This window comes from Somniosus microcephalus, chromosome 9 (genome assembly GCF_052327205.1).
Source record: "Somniosus microcephalus isolate GS21.2 chromosome 9, FLI_Smic_1.0, whole genome shotgun sequence".
In the NCBI taxonomy this organism is placed as follows: domain Eukaryota; kingdom Metazoa; phylum Chordata; class Chondrichthyes; order Squaliformes; family Somniosidae; genus Somniosus; species Somniosus microcephalus.
In genome coordinates this window covers 70,448,451-70,465,435 of record NC_140995.1, presented here as the reverse complement: position 1 = coordinate 70,465,435, position 16,985 = coordinate 70,448,451, and the positions used below count along the sequence as shown (strand labels likewise).

The 16,985-nt window shown below is 46.2% G+C and overlaps 1 protein-coding gene across 1 annotated transcript; it reads right to left on the bottom strand.

The window, feature by feature from the left end:
* Positions 1–745: 745 nt before the first annotated feature.
* dpy30 (dpy-30 histone methyltransferase complex regulatory subunit) lies at positions 746–16,754 on the bottom strand. Its single transcript, XM_085996742.1, has 5 exons — positions 16,635–16,754; positions 8,909–8,955; positions 7,904–7,951; positions 4,674–4,816; positions 746–1,066 (listed from the first exon to the last, which is right to left on the bottom strand). Exons 1-5 carry the CDS (start codon positions 16,642–16,644, stop codon positions 994–996), a joined length of 321 nt encoding a protein of 106 aa, XP_085852868.1. The 5' UTR covers positions 16,645–16,754; the 3' UTR covers positions 746–993.
* Positions 16,755–16,985: the final 231 nt, after the last annotated feature.

The window sequence follows — 16,985 nt, the reverse complement described above, 5'->3', positions numbered from 1 at the left end:
AAGAAGTTGGATATATTTCTTTAGGCTAAAGGGATTAAGGGGTATGGGGAGAAAGCAGGGACCGGGTACTGAATTTGGATGATCAGCCATGATCGCATTGAATGGCGGAGCAGGCTTGAGGGGCCGAATGGCCTACTCCTGCCTTCTATGTTTCTATGGTCTATTTTCTGTTACCTCTTCAAAAAATTCAATGAGGTTGGTCAAGCAAGACTTTCCCTTTTGAAATCCATGTCGACTATTCATTATATTTTTGGCCTCTAGATGTTCTTCTATTTTCTCCATTAGTAGGGATTCCATTAATTTTCCTACCACCGATGTTAAGCTGACTGGTCTATAGTTTCCTGGACATGTTCTATCTCCCTTCTTAAATGTAGGTATTATGTTAGCTATCTGCCAGTTCTTTGACACTACACCTTTTTCCAATGAATTATTAAATGTGTAGTAATGTCTCGGATATCTCTTCTAGATTCTTTAACTTTGTAGGAATACCCCTCATTTGAAGACTGCCCCTGCTAATCCATTGTCCCATTTGGTTTTCCGCCCAGCACAGGTAAATTGGGCCAGATTCCTTTTTATCTCCACCTTTCTGCCATATTAGTTTAACTGTAATCCTTTAACCTCTCAAATACTTCTGCCACACTAATTTCCAAGCCCTCTTGGGTATTCCCTGCTCTGCAAAAGAAAATGATGTCATGAGGCAGTGTTTTCTGAAGACCAATATAGAATGAAGCAAAGTGGACCAATGTAAAAACACAACTGGTTTATTCAACATCATAATGTTCACATAAATTACAGAAAATGGGGAAAAACGCTGCACAGCTACCATACTTTATATAATGGGCCACTTCATACATATTCTGGTCTTCTGCATAGGCTCATTTTTCTTTCTTTTAATTGTTTTTACAAACCGTGATATTCAAAGTTAGAGTCACCTCTCCCTTCTCAATTGCATGGGACTGGTGAAGTCTTCATTTCTGTGTAGTTCTGTGCAAGCTAGTTTCTCTCTTCAAACTGTGACTTGTTCTTTAGAAGGTAAGCGGCCAAGAATTCGATAGGATTTGGAGGTCTGGTAAACACAAAGAATTTACTGAATAAAGTCATATTGTTTTATGATAAACTAAGTGTAACTTTTTAAAAATTCAAACTTCATGTTAAGAAACTTCCAAAGTGCGATCTTATCCCATATGGGGAAGCACTTGTGCGCTTTCACAAGGGGTTTCATTCATGGGTTGTTAGGAGCTGCATCAAATTGGATAAATCTCAAACCACAACCTGCTGATAGCAAGGGACCAGAAAGTAGTTGCTGAGAGATTGCCTGTGGCTAAAGGTAAATTAATTTAATGTGAAGAAAAGGCTCCTTTGTAATCTGCATGTTCAGAACTTTTAAAAAGCGAGTAGCTAAACCCTGAGGGATGTACAGGAGTTGTGTACGGGGCTGCCCACAATGAGTTTGGAGAAAGCTCAATTTGAAGTTGAAGCTACTGTCAACTGGTGGGAACTGAGGATTTCCCGACTACTCTGGACGTTTATTTCCACTCTGAAAATTAAACAGAAGAATTGGGAAAATCCCAATGTTAGAGAAGTTTTGGGTATCTGCTCCCAGGTGTCACCACATCCACTCTATTAACATGTTAATATGAATTTTTCAGTTGTGGATATATCTTTCTTTACTGGCTAAGCACAAACCACAATAAGGATCAGATGATGGGATAAAGAGAATTGATCGAATTATTGACGAGATTACAGGCGACGTCCGTGAAATTTAGTCGCTGTCTAAGATAGCAGAGTGAAGTATACACAGCTTCACAATTACCCGCAACTTAATTAAGTAACACCCAAGTTACTGGTCAACTCTCACTTATCCCAGTGGGGAGTTCATGAGAGCATGTTAGATGTGGAAGGGGAATCCATTTAAAGAATGGAGATGATCCCGTAGGAAGTAAAGTTAATTTGCAACTTCCACAAACCACTCTGGCTGTACGGGGAGAGGTGTAACCTTGAGAATAAAGACACCGCGGTTAAAAATGGGAGTACTAAAACAACAACTTGCATGTAATTAGCACCTTTAACGTAGTAAACAGCCCAAGGTGCTTTACAGGAGCATTATCAAACAAAATATGATACGAGTCACAAAAGAAAGACTTGCATTTATATAGCACCTTTCATGACCACCGGACATTACAGAAGTACTTTTGGCATGTAGTCACTGTTGTAATGTAGGAAATGCGGTAGCCAATTTGTGCACAGCAAGCTCCCACAAACAGCAATGTGATAATGACTAGATAAGCTGGTTTTGTCATGTTGATTGAAGGATAAATCTTGGCCAGGACACCTGGGAGGACTCCCCTTTTCTTCGAAAGTGTACCATTGGATCTTTCACAGGGCCTCAGTTTAACGTCTCATCTGAAAGATGATACCTCTTCCATCAGTGCAGCACTCCCTCAGCACTGCACTGGAGTGTCAGCCTAGATTTTTGTGCTCAAGTCCCTGGAGTGGGACTTGAACACACAACCTTCTGACTCAGAGGCGAGAGTGCTACCCACTGAGCCATGGAGATATTAGGGCAGAAAAGGTAGGTTTTAAGGAGCATCTTAAAAGGAGGAGAGAGAGGCGGAGAGGTTTAGGAAGGGAATTTCAGAGTTTAGGTCCTCGACAGCTTGGCTGCCAATGGTGGAGCGATTAAAATTGGGGTGCTCAAGAGGCCAGAATTGGAGGAACGCAGATATCTCGGAGAGTTGTAGGGCTGGAGGATATTAGAGAGATAGGGAAGGGCGAGGCCATGGAGGGATTTGAAAATGAGGACGAGAATTTTAAAAATCAAGATGCTGTTTAACTGGTAGCCAATGTAGGTCAGCGAGCACAGGGGTGATGGGTGAACAGGACTTGGTGCGAGGAGTCTTCAGCAAAATCAACGTTTGATAAAAGGCAACCTAACTGCAGCTTCCCTGATACTCTCAAATTTCAGCTCCCAAGGTTGGCTGACAACATGCTGACGACTGAGTTAAATGACTAACATTTCCTGGAGGTTATCACTCTCCCAAATAGTAACTGAACAAAAACTGGAGGATTGAGGGAATGTGACCCATCGATATCAAAAGCTGCTTGGTTTGAAAATAGACCCAGTTACACCGGCCAACAGCAGCTCATTTCACTTACACACAGTAGAATCTAGGTTTTGTTTCTAAAGAACGAGCTGATGTATAAAAGATGGAATTGGAAAAACTATTCTGGTGAGAGTTTTAGATTAAGTTGAAAAACAGCCATGTCTTCATGAAGAATTACTTGCACTCAGAGATTACTGCAGGCCATAAGATGGTAGTATTCCCAAGGAGTTTCATTTTTGAACTCTTCCCTCCTATTTAAAGTCCTTTTAAAGCTACACATCTCTGGGCAAAAAGCCATTACCAAACTGGGCAATAGGAGAAGGCTCCAATACCCAAGGTTAGACCTGCAGAGAGCAGGTTGACACAGCTGCACCAATCATGGGCATCTGCTGTGCCACCACAGAGCACAAGGAATGCTTCAACCTGGAGAGAAGATTCAGTTTTAGGCAATTTCGACCTGGTCCTGTGCTCAGGAGCAAGAGATCATTTGGCCTTTGATGCTGAAACAGTTCAGTGTTGACCCTGCTGCCCAAAACCAGCAACATAGGAAGCAAGTTCAATCTCAATTTACACTGGTACAAAAAGGGAGGTGCTCTACACCCTCTGGGGCAGGGCAGTGAAGCCGTACCTGACCTAGAAATAAGTGCTACCAATACGGCAATCACAAATAGAAAGGCACCCCTGACTAGGTATCACCCACCAGATGCAGAGATACAGATGTACAGATAGGAATTGTCCAATTCCCACACTAGCCATCATTATGGCCGCCAAGCGAGAGGTAAATTGGTGACAGTTTTGTGCTTTGGACTCACCAGATGGAGATTATCCAACTCATTTCACCTACAACCCTTCCAAGTGAAAGCAGAAACCTTCATTGCATTAAGTCTAGAATTGATCTGAACCATGTGAAAAAGGAGAGTGCATCAACCTCCCATACTACTTTTTTATAAAAATGAATAGCATAAATACAATATTGGGAAAAAAAATGCTATTCCATACAGGCCTCAACCTGTGAATTTTATTGATATACTGTATATATCCAACTCAAAAGGATCAGCTATCCCACATTTAGCTTTGAGGTTTTGCTTCATGACCTCGACAGTGACTATTGCTTGTATATTCTGCTACAAACAGTGATGCATTGTGCGTCACTGCTACTGCACCCATTTTGAAATTAGGCACTTAATTACATAGGTTAAGATTACAAAAATGAGGGTAGTGTAGAATCCTGGCCTGACAAGCAGGTAGGCCCACTGACAAAATTATTAAATTTCTAATTACCAACTATGAAAACACTGCAGCCGTTGCAATGTAACCCAGCCCAGGAGTGGCGATCACAGTATTAATAAGATTCAGGAGATATTTACTGTTACTTTACATTAACAGTGCTCGCCTCATTTTACAAGACAAGGCACCGAGCAGTAGCTTTGAAATATTTGCTCGTCATCCTGAAACTTAAGGAATCCTTTCAGCCCCCTCAACAATGCACACAACGGGTGGTTTTATCCAACATAACCATCCCGTGTGGCCCCAAGAGCAGTGTATACTCACATCCCATAAACATCTTACCTTTCTTTTGCCAGAACTGAAAGGCCTTGCAAAAGAATGGGTACCACCGTTTGATCCAGGTACGCCCGAGTTGGAAGGGACTGCAGATCCACTTTCTGTTTCGACGTTTTCTCCGCATTCAGTTTTTCATTCTCAACTATCCTCTGACCCAGTGAGAGAAAAAATGTACAGCTTTAACTTTAATCCTCACAGTGCATCTTCAACCTAGTATTCCTCTGCAGTTTGTAATCCAAAAATAGGATTTGCCACAAATGACAACACAAAAGTAAAGCTCAATACAAATTAAGCTCCTTCCATGCACCACTTTTTAAAAGTAGGATTTGTAATTCTTTTACTTTACCCTTCTATTCATCTCCCCAAGCAATCAAGAGGACAGCCACCCCTCCCAGGCAAACACCATTCTGACCTGGCTTCAGTGAGTGAGTATAGCTCACGGTAACTACTGTAAAGGAGAACACCTCCTACAGCAGCGTAATGGAGATCAAAACCGAGAGAATTTGCAGGGCGAGGAGGGAATTAAACCTGTGGCATACCACTCCGAAACTGTACAACCTAAAACAAGCCCTCTAAATGGGATATTCCTCATAATCTACCGTTGTCTCACTCATAAGAACATAAGAAATAGGAGCATGAGTAGGCCAATCGTCCCCTCGAGCCTGCTCCACCATTCAATAAGATCATGGCTGATCTGATCCTAACCGCCAATCTACTATCACAGAACAATCTCCTGAATCTAACAGAATTAGACACACGAAATAGGAGCAGGATCAGGCTACACGGCCACCCCCCCCCCAGTCGCCCGCTCGCTCTACCCCCCCCAGTCGCCCGCTCTCTCTCCCCCCCCCAGTCGCCCGCTCGCTCTCCCCCCCCCCCCAGTCGCCCGCTCGCTCTCCCCCCCCCCCCCAGTCGCCCGCTCTCTCCCCCCCCAGTCGCCCGCTCTCTCCCCCCCCCCAGTCGCCCGCTCGCTCTCTCCCCCCCCAGTCGCCCGCTCGCTCTCCCCCCCCCCCCAGTCGCCCGCTCTCTCTCCCCCCCCCCCAGTCGCCCGCTCTCTCTCCCCCCACCAGTCGCCCGCTCTCTCTCCCCCCACCAGTCGCCCGCTCTCTCTCCCCCCCCAGTCGCCCGCTCTCTCTCCCCCCCGTCGCTCGCTCTCTCTTCCCCCCACCAGTCGCCCGCTCTCTCTCCCCCCCAGTCGCCCGCTCTCTCTCCCCCCCAGTCGCCCGCTCTCTCTCCCCCCCCAGTCGCCCGCTCTCTCTCCCCCCCCAGTCGCCCGCTCGCTCTCTCCCCCCCCCCAGTCGCCCGCTCGCTCTCCCCCCCCCCCAGTCGCCCGCTCTCTCCCCCCCCCCCAGTCGCCCGCTCTCTCTCCCCCCCACCAGTCGCCCGCTCTCTCTCCCCCCCCACCAGTCGCCCGCTCTCTCTCCCCCCCAGTCGCCCGCTCCCTCTCCCCCCCAGTCGCCCGCTCCCTCTCCCCCCCCAGTCGCCCGCTCTCTCTCCCCCCCGTCGCTCGCTCTCTCTTCCCCCCCACCAGTCGCTCGCTCTCTCTTCCCCCCAGTCGCTCGCTCTCTCTTCCCCCCAGTCGCTCGCTCTCTCTTCCCCCCAGTCGCTCGCTCTCTCTTCCCCCCAGTCGCTCGCTCTCTCTTCCCCCCAGTCGCTCGCTCTCTCTTCCCCCCAGTCGCTCGCTCTCTCTTCCCCCCAGTCGCTCGCTCTCTCTTCCCCCCAGTCGCTCGCTCTCTCTTCCCCCCAGTCGCTCGCTCTCTCTTCCCCCTAGTCGCTCGCTCTCTCTTCCCCCCAGTCGCTCGCTCTCTCTTCCCCCCAGTCGCTCGCTCTCTCTTCCCCCCAGTCGCTCGCTCTCTCTTCCCCCCAGTCGCTCGCACTCTCTTCCCCCCAGTCGCTCGCTCTCTCTTCCCCCCAGTCGCTCGCTCTCTCTTCCCCCCAGTCGCTCGCTCTCTCTTCCCCCCAGTCGCTCGCTCTCTCTTCCCCCCAGTCGCTCGCTCTCTCTTCCCCCCAGTCGCTCGCTCTCTCTTCCCCCCAGTCGCTCGCTCTCTCTTCCCCCCAGTCGCTCGCTCTCTCTTCCCCCCAGTCGCTCGCTCTCTCTTCCCCCCCAGTCGCTCGCTCTCTCTTCCCCCCCAGTCGCTCGCTCTCTCTTCCCCCCCAGTCGCTCGCTCTCTCTTCCCCCCCAGTCGCTCGCTCTCTCTTCCCCCCAGTCGCTCGCTCTCTCTTCCCCCAGTCGCTCGCTCTCTCTTCCCCCCAGTCGCTCGCTCTCTCTTCCCCCCAGTCGCTCGCTCTCTCTTCCCCCCAGTCGCTCGCTCTCTCTTCCCCCCAGTCGCTCGCTCTCTCTTCCCCCCAGTCGCTCGCTCTCTCTTCCCCCCCAGTCGCTCGCTCTCTCTTCCCCCCAGTCGCTCGCTCTCTCTTCCCCCCAGTCGCTCGCTCTCTCTTCCCCCCAGTCGCTCGCTCTCTCTTCCCCCCAGTCGCTCGCTCTCTCTTCCCCCCAGTCGCTCGCTCTCTCTTCCCCCCAGTCGCTCGCTCTCTCTTCCCCCCAGTCGCTCGCTCTCTCTTCCCCCCAGTCGCTCGCTCTCTCTTCCCCCCAGTCGCTCGCTCTCTCTTCCCCCCAGTCGCTCGCTCTCTCTTCCCCCCAGTCGCTCGCTCTCTCTTCCCCCCAGTCGCTCGCTCTCTCTTCCCCCCAGTCGCTCGCTCTCTCTTCCCCCCCAGTCGCTCGCTCTCTCTTCCCCCCAGTCGCTCGCTCTCTCTTCCCCCCAGTCGCTCGCTCTCTCTCCCCCCCGTCGCTCGCTCTCTCTCCCCCCCAGTCGCTCGCTCTCTCTCCCCCCCAGTCGCTCGCTCTCTCTTCCCCCCAGTCGCTCGCTCTCCCCCCCAGTCGCTCGCTCTCGCTCTCTTCCCCCCAGTCGCTCTCTCCCCCCCAGTCGCTCGCTCTCTCTCCCCCCCAGTCGCTCGCTCTCTCTTCCCCCCAGTCGCTCGCTCTCCCCCCCAGTCGCTCGCTCTCGCTCTCTTCCCCCCAGTCGCTCTCTTCCCCCCCAGTCGCTCTCTTCCAACAACATGCCCTCAAAAAAGCCTGGGCACTGCCGGGCACTCCAGCTAGTATGGTTATAAAGGTCATTGTAAGTATGTATTGAGGATAATTCTGCAATTTACTTTCACAGAAAACCTTGCATGCATATAGGCTTGACTGTACTTGAACCCGTCCCTGAAGTAAACCGCCACACGGCTCAGTTCAGTACCTGCACATTCTCCGAGAGACCATATTCCGCATGAGGATTTTCTGATATCTGAAAAAGAAACAATTCATTTGAGAACATTACCACTTCTGTCCTACCTAAATAAAAGCCAAGAAATTCATACAAAATACTGCGGATGCTGGAAATCTGAAATAAAAAAAGAAAATGTTGGAAATATTCAGCAGGTCAGGCAGCATCTGTGGAGAGAAATGTTTCAGGTCGATGACCTTTCGTCAGAACTGGGAAAAGTTAGAGATGTAACAGATTTTAAGCAAGTAGAGAGGCAGGGAAAGTGGGAGGGAAGAAAGAACAAAAGGGACGATCTGTGATGGGGTGGAAGGCAGGAGAGATTAAATGACAAAAGGGATGATGGTAATGGGACAAGTAAAGAAACAAAAGATGGGTCTAGAGGAGCTGTAAATGGCAACAGCAGAATCATTACCAGCAACTGCTATCCGAGAATAATGGGAGCAGTGGTTATGATCTGAAATTGTTGAACTCAATGTGGAGTCCGGAAGATTGTAAAGTGCCTAATCGAAAGATGAGATGCTGTTCCTTGTGCTTCATTAGAACAGTGGAGGCCGACAACAAAGAAGTCAGAGTGGGAATGGGGCGGAGAATTAAAATGACAGGTGACCAGAAGCTCAGGGTCACGCATGCGGACTGAACGGAGGTGTTCTGCAAAGTGATCACCCAATCTGCGTTTGGTTTCCCCAATGTAAAGGAGACTGCATCGTAAACAGTGAATACAGTACACTAAATTAAAAGTACAAGTAAATCTCTTTCACCTGGAAGGAGTGTTTGGTGCCCTGGACGGTGGGAAGGGAGGAGGTAAAAGGGCAGGTGTTGCATCTCCTGCGCTTGCACGGGAACGTTTCGTGGGAAGGGGAGTGGAGTGATAGAAGACCTGAAACCTTAACTTTGTTTCTCTCTCTTTCCAGCATTTTCTGTTTTTATTAGCCAAGAAACTTATGTTCTTGCATCTCACTTATTCCAGAGTGGGATTACCTGCATCTGTCCTTCCAGGTTTGGTTCCGTGAGAGTATCGCCATGCTCTAAGGAAGTAAAGACACCTGCATTAAAATCATAATCTGGAACATCTCAAAAAGGTTCTTCATCCATGTACAATCAGATGCATATCCAATGGGAGTGAATGACAACATACTCATTAGAGCTTTTCTGGAATGACATTTTACAACACACTTCCTTCTTATACAAGCCTCTTCTTTGCACAGAGTCCTGTTATTTTCTTTCCAGGATCAGTAGCAGTCACCATTATGATCTGCACCTGGTTAATTTAACACCTCACGGCACATACCATGCAGGAAAATTGTCCAACAAGTTCTACCTCAAAACAGTTTTTAAAAAAATCATGGAGTGTTCAAGATTCCTGACATCATCAGAAGTACCAGCAGATCAGGGGAAGAAAGGACACCAATTACTGTCTGGATGCAATAAAAAAAAAGGATTTCTAACACATTGTGGATTTACAGAACTATTACAAATATGTGGATTTCATTTCAAAGAGTCCAAACAATAAATGTTGATCAAGAGATTGAAAGGATTCCTTTGATCATGACTTAACTGGCTTGCTAATTGAAATTGCAGGCTGTATCAAATGTAAATCACCAGGGGGGGTTCCTATGAGCTGAGCGGTCCATCAATTCTGAATGTATTTAAATTTACGAATCAAGTAAATTCTGACAGACACAATTGTAGTTTCCTGCTAACTCATTTTGTTTACTGTGGCTGATGTGCTCATGATTGAATCACAAGGCTGTCTGGGAACCTGATGACAAAAGGCAGAGGAGCAGAATAAAAATATAGTAGTTATAGGGGATTCAATAATTAGGGATTTGATAGCATCCTCTGCAGTTACGATCGACAGTCCTGAAAGGTGCGTTGCCTACCTGGTGCCAGGGTAAGGGATATCTCAATGCGGCTGGAAAGGGAGGGGGGGGTAGATCCAGTTGGCGTGGTCCATGTCAGGACCAATGACAGATGAGAGGAGGTCCTGCTGAGGGAGTATCAGGAGTTAGGAGCTAAATTAAAAAGCAAGACCTCGAGGGTGGTAATCTCAGGATTATTAGAAGGCAGGGACAGGGTACTGAATTTGGATGATCAGCCATGATCTCAATGAATGGCGGAGCAGGCTCCAAGGGCCGAATGGCCTACTCCTGCTCCTATCTTCTATGTTTCTATTACCCAAGCCACATGCTAACTGGCATAGGGACTATCAAATCAGGATGGTGAACGCATGGCTAAAGGAGTGGCATGAGAAGGAGGGATTCCCTTTCATGGGACACTGGCACCAGTATTGGGACAGGAGTGAGCTGTACTGTTGGGACAGGCTGCACCTGAACCTAGTCCGAGCAGAAAGGATAGAGTGATAAAAAGGACTTTAAACTAGTAAAGGGGGGGGGTGAGGGGGGAAGAGGCGCAACAACACATGATGACGACCCAGTCAGAAATAGGAAAAATTATAGTTTAAAGATTTTTTTAAAAAGGGATAAGAGCAGAGTTCAGGTCACAAGCAGCAATATAAATACTCCAGGTGAAGGGAATACTAAAATGGCTGAACGGGTTACAAGAGTGACAATTAAGAAACGTGTTAAGTTAAACATTGTGAGAAAGACAAGGGCAGAAGGACAGGTTAGGGTCTCTTGCCCATATAAAGAGAGTTTTATATACTAACGCACTGAGTATAAGAAATAAATTGAGTGAATTAGAAGCTCAAATACAGCTTAAAGGGTATGACATGGTGGTCATTACTGAAACTTGGCTGGAATCTAGTCATGATTGGGAGTTAAATATTCCAGGTTATAAAAAGGTCTTTAGAAAGGATAGGGAAACTGGAAGAGGAGGGGTAGCCTTATTGATTAAAGATACTATTACAGCATTAGAAAGAGGACATAGGTAAGGGAAAGCATTCATTCAACTGAGACTCTATGGTTAGAATTGAGGAATAGAGGACTTAAAACTGTAATGGGAGTTGTCTACAGGCGTCCTGATAGCATCAATGAAATACAGAATGTATTAATTCAGAGAATGTAACAAAAGCAAAGTTGTTTTAATGAGACACTAATTTTCGTATAGACTGGGAACAGCAGAGCAGCTCAAGTCAGAATGGTAGTGAATTTTGAGTGCATTCAAGAGCGTTTTCTGGAACAATATGTTCTAGATTCAACTAGAGGACAGGCCATACTAAATTTAGTAGAGTAATGAGCCAGACTTAGTTAATAATCAAACAGTGATCATAATATGATTAAATTTAATGTTCAGTTTCTCCTTTTCAAACCTAACACTGATACTACGATTCTAGATTTTAGTAAGGCTAATTTTAACAGGATGAAACAAAGATGAATGAGAGCAAACTGGTCAAAACTGTTGATCAGGGTGAAACTACAGATTAAAGTGGGAGGTGTTTAAAGAAGAATTTTGCTTAATATAGGACCCTAAGGAGAAGAGCTCTACTCACCAAATTAAACAGCCATGGTCGACAAAAGCGAGAGATAACATAAAACTAAAGGAAAGAGCATACAAAAGTGCAAAGAATAGTGTAAATCCAGGGGACTGGAAGAGATATTGGCCTGGATTTTGAGTTGAGAATAACAGCGAGGCTATCAGCACTCAGTTATTATGGAGTAAATTGGACAGCAACTTCCGGAATCCGCAGATGCGCATTTAAACGTCAAAATCTGAAGGCAGGTGTCAGAGTTACTCTGCTCCTCCACAAGCTGCGCTGTAACAGTACCTCGCCAATAGACTCGGCATTGAAATCCATACAAGGGTGTGAAGTTGCTGTACTTACTCACTAAACACAGCAGAAAAAGTTAGGGCTGGTGCATAACGGCGTCATAATTACTGCCAAACAACCACTCTGGCTGTAAAAATGTAATTTTTAAAGTGTGGAGTCTCATTCCTTCAGATTAAAAAAATTAAATGGTTATTTTACTTCTCTCCGCCCCCCCCTCCACTCTTATCTCCCTCAATCCCATCTTTCTTTCCCTCTCTTTCTGTACGTGATTTTACAATGCATTAAATATTCTAATTTATACTTCCTGGTTTAGACTCTGCTTGTCTCAGTGAGGATTCTTCAATCTGATTGGTGGAGGAGACACTTGCTTGTCCTGCTCACACATTCTACAGATCTCCTGTAGAGGGCACTGTGCTGGAAATGATCTCGAGGAACTGCAAGTTGCTGCTCAAAAGCCTGCGAACAACTGCAAGTGTCATGAACAGCAAGCGCCATTTCTTCACCACTGACCACAAAATCCGGGCCATAAAGAACAGCAAAAGACGACAAAAAAGAGTAAGCTGAAAAAGGAATGCGAAAAGAAACTTGCAAAGGATATCATGATTAACAAAACGCTTTTACAATTATTTTAGAAGAAACGGGTAGTCAAGGGTAATGCGGGCTCTTTAAAAACAGATGTGGGTTGTATTGCAAATGAAAATAAGGAAATGACAGACTTGAATAATTGCTTTGCGTTAGTCTTCACTGTAGAGGAAAAGGATAATATACCTGACATTCCAGGGAAATTAATAATGAATCAGGGACTGGAACTCACCAAAGTTAGCATAAGCAAGAAAATAGTGTTTTAAAAAATAATGGCATTGAAGACCGACAAATCCCCAGGACCAGATGGTGTCCACCCTGGGGTTTTAAAGGAAGTAGGTGAGGAAATTACAGATGCTTTGCCCATAATCTTGCAAAGCTCTTGATTCAGGAACTGTCCTTTCAGATTGGAAAACTGCAAATGTAACTCCATTATTTAAGAAAGGGGAGAGAGAGAAATCAGGAAATTATAGATTGGTTAGCCCAACATCTGTTGTGGGGAAGTTATTGGAATCAATAATTAAGGACAGAGTGACTGAGCACTTTGAGAAATTTGAGCTGATTAGAGAGAGCCAACAGGGATTTGTAAAGGGTAGGTCATGTTTAACAAACCTAACTGAATTGTGAGGAAGTAACTAAAGCAGTAGACAAGGGAAATGTCAATGGATGCAGTTTATATGGACTCCAGAAGGGATTCGATAAGGTTCCACATAAGAGAATGTCAGCTAAAATTAAAGTTCCTGGAATTGAAGGCAAGTTATTGACCTGGTTAGGATGTTGGATAGGCAGTAGACGACAGAGAGTAGGCAGAGCAATTAAACAAATACTTTGATTCTGTCTTCACGGAAGAGGATACAAGTAACTTCCCAGAAATGCTAGGGAACCAAGGGTCTAGTGAGAATGAGGAATTAAAGGAAATTATTAGTAAAAAAAAGTGCTGGAGAAATTAATGGGACTGAAAGCGGATAAATCCCCAGGGCCTGATGATCTGCATCCCAGAGTACTAAAAGAGGTAGCCATGGAAATAGTGGATGCATTGGTGGTCATCTTTCAAAATTCTATAGATTATGGAACAGTTCCTGCAGATTGGAGGGTGGCAAATGTAACCCCACTATTTAAGAGGGAGAGAAAACAGGGAACTACAGACCGATTAGCCTAACACTAGTAGGGAAAATGCTAGAGTATATTATAAAGGATGTGATAACAGGACACTTAGAAAATATCAACGAGATTAGACAAAGTCAACATGGATTTATGAAAGGGAAATAGTGTTTGACAAACGTACTGGAGTTTTTTGAGGGTGTAACTGGTAGAATAGATAAGGGAGAACCAGTGGATGTGGCGTATTTGGATTTTCAGAAGGCCTTTGATAAAGTCCCACATAAAAGATTAGTGTGCAAAATTAAAGCACATGGGATTGGGGGTAATATATTGGCATGGATTAAAAATTGGTTACCAGTCAGGAAACAGAGAGTAGGAATAAATGGGTCTTTTTCGGGGTGGCAGGCGGTGTCTAGTGGGGTACCGCAGGGATCAGTGCTTGGGCCCCAGCTATTCATAATATAGATCAATGATTTGGATGAGGGAACCAAATGTAATATTTCCAAGTTTGCTGACACAAAACTAGGTGGGATTGTGAGTTGTGAGGAGGATACAAAGAGGCTTCAAGGCAATTTAGACAAGTTGAGTGAGTGGGCAAATGCATAGCAGATGCAGTATAACGTGGATAAATGTGAAGTTATCCATTTCGGTAGGAAAAACAGAAAGGCAGAGTATTATTTAAATGGTGCTAGATTGGGAAATGCTGATGTACAAAGGGACCTGGGTGTCCTTGTACACCAGTCACTGAAAGCAAACATACAGGTGCAGCAAGCAGTTAGGAAGGCAAATGGTATGATGGCCTTCATTGCAAGAGGATTTGAGTACAGGAGCAAGGATGTCTTACTACAGTTATACAGGGCCTTGGGGAGACCACACCTGGAGTAGTGTGCGCAGTTTTGGTCTCCTTACCGAAGAAAGGTTATACTTGCCATAGAGGGAGTGCAGCGAAGGTTCACCAGACTGATTCCTGGGAAGGCAGGACTGTCATATGAGGAGAGAGAGATTGGGTTGACTAGGCCTGTATTCACTAGAGTTTAGAAGAATGAGAGGGGATCTCATTGAAACGTATAAAGTTCTGACAGGGCTAGACAGACTGGATGCAGGGGAGGCTGTTTCCCCTGGCTGGGGGCTCTAGAACGAGGGGTCACTGTCTCAGGATATGGGGTAGGACATTTAGGACTGAGGAGAAATTTCTTCACTCAGAGGGTGGTGAACCTGTGGCATTCTCTACCACAGAAGGCTGTGGAGGCCAAGTCACTGAATATATTTGAGGAGATAGATGGATTTCTAGACACAAAAGGCATCAAGAGGTATAGGGAGAGAGCTGGAATATGGTACTGAGATAGAGGATCAGCCATGATATTGAATGGCGGAGCAATCTCGAAGGGCCGAAAGGCCTACTCCTGCTCCTATTTTCCTATAAGAAGTATGCAATCAAATTGGAAGGAAGTGACTAGTGGTATCCCACAACGATCTGTGCTGGGGCCTCAACTATTCATTATATTTATTAATGACTTAGATAACACAACAGAGTGTCATATATCCAAGTTTGCCGATGACACAAAGATTGGTGACATAGTAAGTCGTGTCGATAGGAACAGAAAATTCACAGACATTAACAGATTAAATGCGTGTGCAAAATTGTGGCAGAGGGATTTTGACGCAGGCAAGTTTGAGGTCATCCATTTTGGACCAAAAACACAATAGATCCAAGTATTATTTAAATGGTGAAAAGCTAGGACCAGTGGAGGTCCAAAGAGATTTAGGGGGTCCATGACCACTACATTTTAGTGATGTGTACAAGTGTAAAAAAATCAAAAAGGCTAATGGAATGTTAGCCTTTATAACTAGCGGGCTAGAATATAAAGGGGAAGTTTTGCTAAAGCTATACAAAGCCCTGGTTAGACCACATCTGGAGTACTGCGTACAGTTCTGGGCACCGCACCTTAGAAAGGATATACTGGCCTTGGAAAGAATCTGTAGTGCAGATTCAGCAGGATATTACCAAGGCTCCAAGGGTTAGATTATGAGGAGAGATTACATAAACTAGGCTTGTATTCCCTGGAATATAGGTGGTTTTTGAGGTTTTTAGGATTTTGAAAGGAATTGTCTCAGACAAGGGGACAGAACCTTAAAATCAGAGCCAGGCCATTCAGGGGAGAAGTTAGGAAACACTACACGCAAAGGGTGGTAGAAGTGTGGAACACTCTCCCATAAAAGCAGATGCTAGCTCAATTAATAATCTTAAATCTGGGAATTGACAGATTTTTGCTAGCCAATGGTACAAAAGGATATGGAGTCAAGGCAGGTGGATGGAGTTGAAATACAGATTAGCCATGATCTCAGTGAAATACAGAATAGGCTCCGAGGGCTGAATGGCCTACTCCTGTTCCCATGTTCTAATTGAGTGTTTAAAACTAGGACCGACTGTTACGTTTAAGTGGACGTGATGGCAAGGGTGAGATCACAGTATTCATCGGGGGATCTTACTGTTAAAATCCCTTGGTCACAGTATCATTTTAAACATTAAAGTTCACCATTTTTCACAGGGCTTTACATCAGCTGCAGCTCAGTGGTACAACTCTCGCCCGAGTCAGAAGGTCATGGGTTCAAGCCTCACTCCAGAAACTTGAGCACATAATGTAGGCTGACAGTTCAGTGCAGTAATGAGGGAGTGCTGTCTCTTGGGTGAACCGTTAAGCTGAAGCCCCATCTGCCCTCTCAGGTTGGTGTAAAGGATCGCATGGCAATTTTTAAAAAAAAGAGAAACAGGGAGCTGCCCTAGCCAACACATAACTGAAAACAAATTATATAGTCAGATATGGAAAGAGGAGGGATGAGAACTTTAATTTTAAGGCGATGAGCCAATGTGGGTCAGCGAACGTCGTTGCTACCAACAAATCGTGCTGTTGTGATTTAGCATTTACCCGAGGGCGTCAACAACACGAACAGCAGAGCAGTGCTTCCAAACCTCCAACAGCACTAACAAACCAGTAAGAAATAAAGAAGCGCAAATAAAAACCGGAGGAGGGGCGGGCTGCCACCGGCCCCCGGGGGAGAGGCGGGCTGGCACCGGCCCCCGGGGGAGGGGCGGGCTGGCTGCCAGCGGCAGGACTCTAATCCCACGCAGGTTTGCGGCCTGGCTGCACTCGGTGCACCGACGCCCTCCGCAGCCACCTCGGGGCGCTCCCCCTCAGGCTGCTCGTTGGCCGTCACCGTGACTCCAAACACTCCCTCTTCACGCACTAACAAAAAACGGCAAAAGGCCGACCCGCTCCAAATTGCCGCACTCACCTTCCGCCATGTTTGTTGTCCGTTTCTACGGAGTGGCCCATGAAACGAGTTCGACGAATGGTTGCAGCCGAGTTTACCACTAACTGCGAATTCCGATTGGCTGGACCGTGACGTTTTGTGAGAAAGGACGGGATTGGTTGGTCAGCGGGCGTGAAGCCGCCTGCGAGCTGGACGGTTGGTGACGCCTGCCTCCGCCAGGCGCATGCTCAGTGGCGAGAAGGTGGATGCTCCATTCTGTTTTGGTGAGATCAACTAAAACTAACTTAAAAAAAACACAACAAATGAAACTTAACAAATTAAATTAAAATTTGGTTGTCAGGGTTGATGAAGCACTCTGCGGTGCCCACTGGT